The sequence below is a fragment of the Canis lupus genome, chromosome 36 (genome assembly GCF_048164855.1).
Source record: "Canis lupus baileyi chromosome 36, mCanLup2.hap1, whole genome shotgun sequence".
Taxonomy (NCBI): domain Eukaryota; kingdom Metazoa; phylum Chordata; class Mammalia; order Carnivora; family Canidae; genus Canis; species Canis lupus.
Genome location: NC_132873.1, coordinates 6039828 through 6050711, shown reverse-complemented (window position 1 = coordinate 6050711; position 10884 = coordinate 6039828). Strand labels below are relative to the sequence as shown.

At 45.1% G+C, this 10884-nt stretch overlaps 1 protein-coding gene across 1 annotated transcript; it reads right to left on the bottom strand.

Moving 5' to 3' along the window:
- Nucleotides 1-525: 525 nt before the first annotated feature.
- Nucleotides 526-4571, bottom strand: LOC140625799 (C-X-C chemokine receptor type 2-like). Its single transcript, XM_072813386.1, has 2 exons — nt 4482-4571; nt 526-3520 (listed from the first exon to the last, which is right to left on the bottom strand). Exon 2 carries the CDS (start codon nt 3510-3512, stop codon nt 2436-2438), a length of 1077 nt encoding a protein of 358 aa, XP_072669487.1. The 5' UTR covers nt 3513-3520; nt 4482-4571; the 3' UTR covers nt 526-2435.
- Nucleotides 4572-10884: the final 6313 nt, after the last annotated feature.

The window sequence follows — 10884 nt, the reverse complement described above, 5'->3', positions numbered from 1 at the left end:
TTACATCACGTGCCCTCCTTCATGTCCATCACCCAGTTACCCCATCCCCCACCCCCAAAGGGAATTCTGACTACAGTTGACCCTTAAAACTCCACAGGGGTTAGAGACACGGACCCCACCGTGCTGTTGAAAATTTGTATGTAACTTTTGGCTCCCCTAAAACTTAACTGCTAACAACTTACTGTTGACCAGAAGCCTTACCAATAACAAAAATCACTGATGAACACATATTGGGTGTGCTCTATATACTGTATCCTTACAATGGAGTAAGCTGGAGAAAACGTTATTGAGAAGATCATGAAGGTCACCTGGCTTGCTCAGTTGGTGGAGCATGTGACTCTTGGTCTTGGGGTCGTGAGTGCAAGCCCCATGTTGGGTGGAGGGAGTAGACTGTACTTAAAATTTTTAAAAAATCATGATGAAAATAGATTTATAGTACTGTAGTTATTTTAAAAATCCACATGTAAGTGGACCCATGCAATGCAAACTCGTGTTGTTTGAGAGTGAACTGTATATCCCTCTCTCTTTGAAACACTTTCAAGTTATTTTATTGCTGTTTGATTCCCACTTCCCAGGTTCCTATCGAGGCCAAGTTTTGGCCTTTTCAGATATATATTAGTCATTTGCATTTCCCCAGACCCAATAAGGATCTATGTTTATTTACTGAAGCCCCTGACCAAGTTGTCTTTGGGACAGCAGAGGATGAAGGAAGATGGGCATTTAAGCACGTCACAGGAGAGGTGGAAGTGCATTAGGGGAGGGAGGAAGGGAGAGACGGAAGGAAGGGGAGGTTCCCAGGCCCAGTTGCCAGCCTTCCTCCCTGGTTTTCTTCTGCATTCTTCCAGCTTTTCTCATCAATCCACTTGGAGAGCCTCAGTTGAACAGCCAAGGTACCTCCATCCTGGACCCCAGATAACATCTTAGACAATGCTCCCCAGAAAATGATGACTCTGCCAGTGATGTCTCTAACTGGAGTAGCCCCTGACATTCACCCCAGTTCTAACATCTCTCCCTGAGCGTCACCACACCTGCACACTGATCCCATTCCTATACTTCACTCCATACCTAGTCCCAACCCCCTTGAACTTCCCTGAATATCATTAACCCCAGCCTCAGCTTCTCCTTATTCTGCATTTCCTCCTGTACCTGACACTCATCCTTTTCTTACCTTCCACCTTGTCCCAAGCTGCCACCCCATCTCTGGCTCCCTGCTTCATCACCTCTAACTCCAACCTCATCCCTGATTCCAGTCTCAACCTTGATCTAAACCTCATCTCTGAACTTCTCTCCATCCCCAACCTCAAACCAGATGAAGCATTTCCTTTGTATTTTCTTCTAAGAGTTTTATAGATTCAGCTTATTATTAGGTCTTTGACTCATTTTGAGTTAACTGTTGTAGACAGTGTAAGGAAAGGGACCAAGTTCGTTCCTGTGTGTGTGGATAGCTACTTTGCCCAACACCATTTGTTGAACGACTATCCTCTCCCCATTGAATAATCTTGGTGCCCCTTGTTGAAAATCATTTGACCATTTATGCTTAGGTTTCCTTCTGGGCTCTTTGTCCTCACCCGCTCCATCTGCCTCAGTGTGTTGAGCATACTTGTTGCCTCTCTGTCACATCATATCCTACAACCATATTCAAAGGCAAGAATGAAACAAGGGTGTGTGTGTGTGTGTGTGTGTGTGCATTTCTTTTTTCAATCAGGAGTATTTCCCAGGAGTCCCTGGCCCCAGTAGACTTCCTCTTAAGCAATGGTGTGCTGAAGCCAGTTTGTACCTGCTTGTGAAAGCAGCTCATTACATTTCCTAGATTTTTGTGAGCTGGTTGCCAAACACTTGAAAACCCTTGAAATCACCGTGGTGGGGGCATTTACACCAGGTCACCTGGCAAATGCTACAGACCAAGATTTCTTTCCCCCAGTAGAGTGGTTTCCCAGCACACCATTGTCCTGAAAGTTCAGCAGTCAGAAGTGAATGACAGGGCCACTCCTAGCTTAAGGGAGTCTTTAGAAGTGAGTACCTGTCCTTTTCAGCCTCTCTCAAGGGAGGAGGGCTTTGCTGGCAAGCAAGAAAGGGAGAGTTGGGGCAGCTACTAATGCCGCTTGCCACTAAAGGCTCCCAATGGTAGGAACTTTCTGGTGTCATTTAAAAGGATATCTTTTAAACATCTTTAGCTGCCTCAGAGAACAGAGTGCTGTGGGCTCAGTGAGCTCTAGCAGCTGACACTGTAGCTATAGTAAGGGGTGGGGCAGCAGGGCAGGCTCCCTAAACCATACAATGGGCCTGAAAAGGACGTGGCCCCAGCAACTCCCTGGAACCACAGCTGGGAGCTGCCTTGACACAGAGACTGTGAACAGCCAGGGGACATGAGGTTTGGAACGGGATGCTGATGGCGAGGGAGAGCCCTGAGGGACTGCAACCGGGGCAGGGGGTGCTTAGAAAGTAGTAGAAGTGTTCGCTGAAGAAGAGCCAACAAAGGAAGGCCTGCTGTCCTTGGGCAGGTACTCCTTGCTGATGAGCCCATGGAAGGCCATGATCTTGAGGAGTCCATGGCGAAACTTCTGGCCAATGAAGGCATAGATGAGGGGATTAAGGCAGCTGTGGAAGAAGCCCAGAATCTCGGTGGCATCCAGGGCACGGCCAATGTCATTGCGGCGCTGACAGGTCTCCTCGATGGCCTGGAGCCTCATGAGGGTGTCTGCGACCAGGACCAGGTTGTAGGGCAGCCAGCAGAGCAGGAAGACGAGCACGACAGCAAAGATGACCCGCATGGCCCGGTGCTTCTGCCCCATGTGGGCCTCAAACAGCGTGCGCAGGGTGAGCCCATAGCAGAACAGCATGATCATCAGGGGCACGATGAAGCCAAAGGTCTGGGGCAGGGCCCGCATCACTATCCGCAATTTTGTTGTATTGGTACCCATGTCCTCGTAGCAGACTGGGCTGGAGTAGGGGGGATTGATGGCCCTGCGGAAGACGAAGATGGGCAGGGACAGGATGAGGGACAGGGCCCAGATGCCTAAGCATATGAACTTGACCCAGTGCCTCTTCTGGGTCAGCCTGCGGGTGGCATGGACAATGGCCAGGTAGCGGTCCATGCTGATGCTAGCCAGTAGGAGAATACCACTGTAGAAGTTGACTTCCTTCAGGAGCGAGACGATCTTGCACAGGGGTGTGCCAAAGATCCAGCCCTTTACCTTGGAGACAGCCCAGATAGGCAAGGTCAGGGCGAAGAGCAGGTCAGCTATGGCCAGGTTCAGCAGGTAGACGTCGGTGACAGAGTGGCCGATCTGACTGTATAAGACAACGAGTATGACTAGGGAGTTTCCCAGCAGGCTCAGCACAAAGACCAAGGCATAGATGACGACCACGGCATACTTGTTGAGTGTCTCAGTGTCTATCTTACAGGGACTATATATTTCTGTGGGTGGTGTGCCAGTGAAGTCTCCAAATTCATCCTCAGCCGACTCCCACCAATCAGTAATGTTCCACATATTTATCATAAAGACAGTCATGGTTCAATCTAGTTGAAAGATTCAAAGGAAAGAAACGTGATTTAGTAACTCAGATTAAAGTCACTCAATCAAGGATGTGAGAACAGTTACTGGGATATCTTCTGCTTCTCTGCTGGTTTGGCAACAGGAGATCCCTTCCTTCTCTTCTATTTTGAGCTTCTTTAGAGATCAAGTTCATAGCATCATCATTTGAGGGAATCTTTTATACCCTGTTATCACCCCCCTAAACATCCACAGAACCATCAGCAGTGTTCGAATATCTTTCTAAATCGTGAAACACTTTACTGGAGCAAAACCACACCAAAAGACCAACACGTAAAACCAACAAAAACTCATCTGCTGGGAAGAAGGAGGTCCTGCTATTTCTACCCAAACAGCTGTTAAGGTGACTCCCCCAAAGCTCCCAGGCTCTCCAGAAAACAATATGAAGATCTTTGGGAAGTTACCAAGACTGGAAATAAGGATATCTGGTATCAGTCCTCACTTTATCCTTATTTATCAATAATAACCTGCATGACTTTCAGTGGGTTGTTTTACCTTCATAGATTTCTGTTTTCTCATCTGCAAGTGGAGGGAGGCAGCGTATATAACCCCTGAGCTGCTCTCAAGCCTGAGATTCTATCATTCTGATTCACACATTAGTATGTTTTCTCTGTCTGCAGATACTGAATTTTTATAGAAGACTGCATTTGAGGGCAAAGCAATAAACAGCAGATTGGGGAAATGTAAGCATCTTCCCCACAAAAATGGAGAGGTGTGAAAGGAAGAGGTGACAAGACTGTGTCCCCCTTGTTACCAACTACAGCCATGTATGAGATCAGAATTGAATAAGTGGTCACAAGGGAGGAGGCAGGAAGCCAAGTGAGCAGAAATCTTCAGGTCCCAGAGAAATGGATGCATTTTCTAAAATATAGTCAAACCAAGTCTCCCTCCCCGAAGATAGTCCTGGCAACAGAAACGGCTTCCTACCTGAGGCACTGGCTAGGTGTGTCCAACTGTAAAAGCCTGGAGCTCAGAGACCAGAATGACTTAACAGTTCGAAGAACCTTGATGAATAAAGGGAAATAGGGAAGCCTTGTCACCACACGCCTCCTCTCTGAGCCCTGCCCACATCCATATTTGGATAATAGATGATATCAAGGGACCACAGGGGATCAGAGCCTCCCAGGACCCAGATGTCCAAGCAGAGGTATCAGACACGAAGGTGGAGTTAAGAGTTCTCTCTCTGAACTCTCCACATGGATGACTATTTTTGTTCTTTTCATTTTCTTGCATGTGTGTCCACTTGTTTATCCCTTAAATTCCCTAGTAAATCATCTTTGAAAGCTTCCAACTTCCTTTGACATAAATAAAGAGCAGAGGGTTTTTCTTTTTACAGTAGAGACTTCAGAAGGAGTCCACTGTAGGCCAGCCTGGTAAGAGCACCCCCACACACACTTAGGAGGGATTGGGGGGAGTGATCTGGTGGGAAGGAGGTGGAGGGCTGTCCTTAAGCTGCGTTTGGACAACAAGTTTTTACTGCTCTTGTAGGCTTCTTTGGGGTGGTCCCAGTTGGGGGGGAATGTCAAGAAGATGAGAGGGAGAACTATCCTTCCTCACCCCACACACCACACAACCACTATCAACAACTGGTTGATTAGAATGGCCTGAGGCTGGGGGCAGGGACCACTCCTACAGCCTGGCCAGACAAGTAGACCATCGGTGCTGGGGCAATCCATGAACAGAGGAGTTGGGGTTAAGCTCATCTTGCTCCGCTCTCAGAATATGGAATGGCTTCTTGGACCCTGCCTCAGCTGTTCCCAGTAGCTAATGTTTGTCCCTGGCTTTACTCCTCTGGTATGGTACCCACTTCTCCATTGTTACAACATGAACCCACTGCGTTATAACGATGTGTTTACAAGTCAGGCTCCCCCAGTGCCCCCCCAGACTGTGAGCCTCTAGAGAATAGAGACCCTCTCTGATCTGATCCATCTTCTGATCCTCTGCCAGGGAACAAAGTTGGTGTTAAATCAATGGTTGTTGGGCAGCCCGAGTGGCTCAGCGGTTTAGTGCTGCCTGCAGCCCAGGGCCTGATCCTGGAGTCCTGGATCGAGTCCCACGTCGGGCTCCCTGCATGGAGCCTGATTCTCCCCCTGCCTGTCTTTGCTTCTGTGTGTGTGTGTGTGTGTGTGTGTGTCTCATGAATAAATAAATAAAAATCTTAAAAAAATAGAAAAGTAAGAAAATGCACACTTTGACAAAAGCACAGTGAGATACCATTTAATAAATAAATAAATAAATAGTTGTAGAAGAAATGACATTAGACATATCTGCTCTGATTCACGGATCAGGTCACCACCATGATTCAGAGCGTCTATTGCTGTCAGCCACACAGTCATGTATGAGGCGTGCCTGAAAGCTTCACTTCCACACGGCCAGGCTGGTCTGTCTGGCGTTGTTCTTTTCCAACCCTCCTCTATAGTTTAAAGTTAATATCGATCTGTTCAAGTATAAAGTCTGCCCCTTACCATAAATGCCAATTAATCATGCCCCCGGTGCCTAAGGTCTGCCACTGGCAAGTGTACTTTCTAAGCTAAGGCATGCTCTCCTCCTGGGTTTCTCCTATCATTCATAAAAAGTGGCAGGAAGTATAAGGAGACAATTGCCCTGGGGCCACCCATCCTTTGCTTTTACTGGTGTTGGACTATTGTGATCGGATTGTCTAGACCAGAAAGGACTTGAAAGCAGGGTATTCCCTGAAGGGAATGGACATCCCCTTATTAATCATCTGGGAAAAAGTAATTCTGGGGCAGAAAACAGTGACTGGTAACACAGGAGGAAACTGACTGGGGCCTGTCTGCAAAACACCTACGCAGACTCAAGTGCAAGCTGAAGCCTGGGAAAAGAGAGTGTCTGCCACAAGGGGGCGGTAGTTGCAGGACGGGGACCCAATGAGAAAGACCCAGCCCTAGCTAATACTTTAAGTCCCTCTTTGTCCCTAATTCCCTTCTGGTTTTCTTAAGCCCTGAGTTCAGGCAGTCCAACATTCCAGTCTAATCAGTGAATGACTGAGGTATGAGGGAAGGGTCTGGTCCACCCTCAAGCCCAAGGAGTAAAGGAGTAGCACTCCCTCAGGGTGGTTGTGGCAGTGGCAATGGTGGTCACTGAGGTCTCCAGTGGGAAGGGACCCAGACAACCAGAGTTAAAAAGAATCTCCTCACCTTCGTGGATGAAAGAAATGGAAGAGCATTGCACTGAAAGAGGGGAAAGGCACATATAGGTGAGCTTGGAATAAAATGTTACCCACTTGAAAATGTTCCAGCAAGCCTGCCCACCCAATATATCGTTCGTATGCACCTTCCCACTCAGAACTGCTTGCTCCCATCCCTCAAAAAATTGAAAAAAATTCAAATATACAAGCTAACCTCACACCTAAAGGAACTGGAGAAAGAACAGCAAATAAAATCTACACCAAGCAGAAGAGAGTTAATAAAGATTCGAGCAGAACTCAATGAAATAGAGACCAGAAGAACTGTAGAACAGATCAACAAAACCAGGAGTTGGTTCTTTGAAAGAATTAATAAGATAGATAAACCATTAGCCAGCCTTATTAAAAAGAAAAAAGACTCAAATCAATAAACCCACAAATGAAAAAGGAGAGCTCACAACCAATACCAAGGAAATACAAACAATTTTAAAAACATATTATGAACAGCTATATGCCAATAAATTAGTCAATCTAGAAGAAATGGACGCATTTCTGGAAAACCACAAACTACCAAAACTGGAACAGGAAGAAATAGAAAACCTGAACAGGCCAAAACCAGGGAGGAAATTGAAGCAGTCATCAAAAACCTCCCAACATACAAAAGTCCAGGGCCAGATGGCTTCCCAGGAGAATTCTATCAAACGTTTAAAGAAGAAACAATACCTATTCTACTAAAGGTGTTCTGACAGATAGAAAGGGACGTAATACTTCCAAACTCGTTTTATGAGTCCAGCATCACCTTAATTCCAAAAGCAAAGACCCCACCAAAAAGGAGAATTATAGACCAATATCCCTGATGAACACGATGCAAAAATTCTCAACAAGATACAAGCCAATAAGATCCAACAATACATTAAGAAGATTATCCACCATGACCAAGTGGGATTCATCCCTGGGATGCAAGGGTGGTTCAACACTCGTAAAACAATCAACGTAATAGATCATAACAACAAGAGAAAACATGAGAACCATATGATCCTCTCAATAGATGCAGAGAAAGCATTTGACAAAATGCAGCATCTATTCCTGACCAAAACTCTTCAGAGTGTAGGGATAGAGGGAACATTCCTCAATATCTTAAAAGCCATCTACGAAAAGCCCACATCAAATATCATTCTCAATGGGGAAACATTGAGGGCCTTTCCCCTAAGATCAGGAACATGACAGGGATGTCTACTGTCACCACTGTTATTCAACATAGTACTAGAAGTCCTAGCCTCAGCAATCAGGCAACAAAAAGAAATAAAAGGCAAATTGGCAAAGAAGAAGTCAAACTCTCCCTATTCGCAGATGACATGATACTGTACATAGAAAACCCAAAAGACTCCACCCCAAGATTGCTAGAACTCATACAGCAATTTGGCAGTATAGCAGGATACAAAATATATGTCCAGAAATCAGTGGCATTTCTATACACTAACAATGAGACTGAAGAAAGAGAAATTAAGGAATCAATCCCATTTACAATTGCACCCAAAAGGATAAGATACCTAGGAATAAACCTAACCAAAGTAAAGGATCTATACCCTAAAAACTACAGAACACTTCGGAAAGAAATTGAGGAAGACACAAAGAGATGGGAAAATATTCCATGCTCATGGATTGGAAGAATTAATATTGTGAAAATGTCAATGCTACCCAGGGCAGTTTACACATTGAATGCAATCCCTATCAAAATAAAATACCATGTACTTTCCTCAGAGAGTTGAAACAAATAATCTTAAGATTTGTGAGGAATCAGAAAAGACCCCGAATAGGCAGGGGAATTTTGAGAAAGAAAACCAGAGATGGGGGCATCACAATGCTGGATTTCTAGTTGAACTACAAAGCTGTGATCATCAAGACAGTGTGGTACTGGCACAAAAACAGACACATAGATCAATGGAACAGAATAGAGAACGCAGAAATGGGTCCTCAACTCTATGGTCAACTAATATCCGACAAAGCAGGAAAGATTATCCACTGGAGAAAGGACAGTCTCTTCAATAAATGGTGCTGGGAAAATTGGACAGCCACGTGCAGGAGAATGAAACTAGACCATTCTCTTACACTATAATCAAAGATAAACTCAAAATGGATGAAAGATCTAAATGTGAGACAAGAATCCATCAAAATCCTAGAGGAGAACACAAGCAACACCCTTTTTTGAACTTGGCCACAGCAACTTCTTGCAAGATACATCCATGAAGGCAAGGGAAACAAAAGCAAAAGTGAACTATTGGGACTTAAGATAAAAAGCTTCCACACAGCAAATGAAACAGTCAACAAAACTAAAGAACAACCTACATAATGGGAGAAGATATTTGCAAATTACATATCAGATAAAGAGCTAGTCTCCAAGATCTATAAAGAACTTATGGGCAGCCCGGGTGGCTCAGCGGTTTAGCACTGCCTTTATTTATTTATTTATTTATTTATTTATTTATTTATTTTAGCACTGCCTTTAGTCTGGGATGTGATCCTAGAGACCCAGGATCGAGTCCCAAGTCGGGATCCCTGCATGGAGCCTGCTTCTCCCTCTGCCTGTGTCTCTGCCTCTCTCTCCCTCTCTCTCTCTCTCTCTCTGTGTGTGTGTGTCTTTCATAAATAAATAAAATCTTTTTTTAAAAAATAACTTATTAAACTCAACAGCAAAGAAATAAACAATCTGATCATGAAATGGGCAAAAGACATGAACAGACATTTCACCAAAGAAGACCTAACAAGCACATGAGAAAGTGCTCCACCTCACTTGCCATCAGGGAAATACAAATCAAAACCACAATGAGATCCCACCTCACACCAGTGAGAATGGTGAAAATTAACAAGACAGGAAACAATAAATGTTGGAGAGGATGTGGAGAAAGGGGAACCCTCTTGCACTGTTGGTGGGAATGTGAACTGGTGCAACCACTCTGGAAAACTGTGTGGAGGTTCCTCAAAGAGTTAAAAATAGAGCTAACCTACAACCCAGCAATTGCATTGCTGGGGATTTACCCCAAAGATACAGATGCAGTGAAACACCGGGACATCTGCACCCCGATGTTTATAGCAGCAATGGCCACAATAGCCAAACTGTGGAAGGAGCCTCGGTGTCCATCGAAAGATGAATGGATAAAGAAGCTGTGGTCTATGTATACAATGGAATATTCCTCAGCCATTAGAAATGACAAATACCCACCATTTGCTTCGATGTGGATAGAACTGGAGGGTATGATCCTGAGTGAAGTAAGTCAATCAGAGAAGAACAACATTATATGGTCTCATTCATTCGGGGAACATAAAAAATAGTGAAAGGGAATAAAGGGGAAAGGAGAAAAAATGAGTGAGAAATATCAGAGAGGGAGACAGAACATGAGAGACTCCTAACTCTGGGAAACGAACAAGGGGTAATAGAAAGGGAGGTGGGGGGGATGGGGTGACTGGGTGATGGGCACTGAGGGGGGCATTTGACAGGATGGGCACTGGGTGTTATGCTATATGTTGGCAAATCGAACTCCAATAAAAATATATACAAAAAAATAGAACTGCTTGCTCCCTCTTCCATGGATCTATAATGTTCTTAATGAGAAAGCATCTTTCTATTCTGTGCAGAACATCCAGTGCCACAAAGATTGTTGTGACATGTGTAGCCTGAATGCCAGGCCTCTAGCAAAATGCGGAGGCCTCTTCTTTCCACTCTGTTTTGACAATGGAAGCATCTATGCAAGAGCATGTGAACAGCACAATATGGCTGCAAGTCTATCTATTCCGTCCCTGTAACAGCTTGGATGCCAGCGTCAGCATCTCCTCCCATTCCTGCAGAAGGATCCACTTGGACCTGGGGACCAAAATAGAGGCAAAGGAGGTGGAGGAGAGAGGGTTCACCCCTCTCCCCCAGTGATCATCCCCATTGCCATAGTAACAGGTGCAGGGTAAGTATGTGACCTAAGATGGTCCATGCAGAGCTACGTTCAGGATGGTTGTTTGGTGACCGTGGAAAAGCAAGGATGTCGTCTTGCTATAACTCGGAGCCATCTTGGTATATAAATGGCAAACCAGTCCAAGGATAAAAACTAACACAGAGAAAAAAGCAGAACTGAGACAATCACAGAGAAACAGAGCCAGAGTTCTGAACAAACCATACCCAGAGGCCATCTTCCCCAG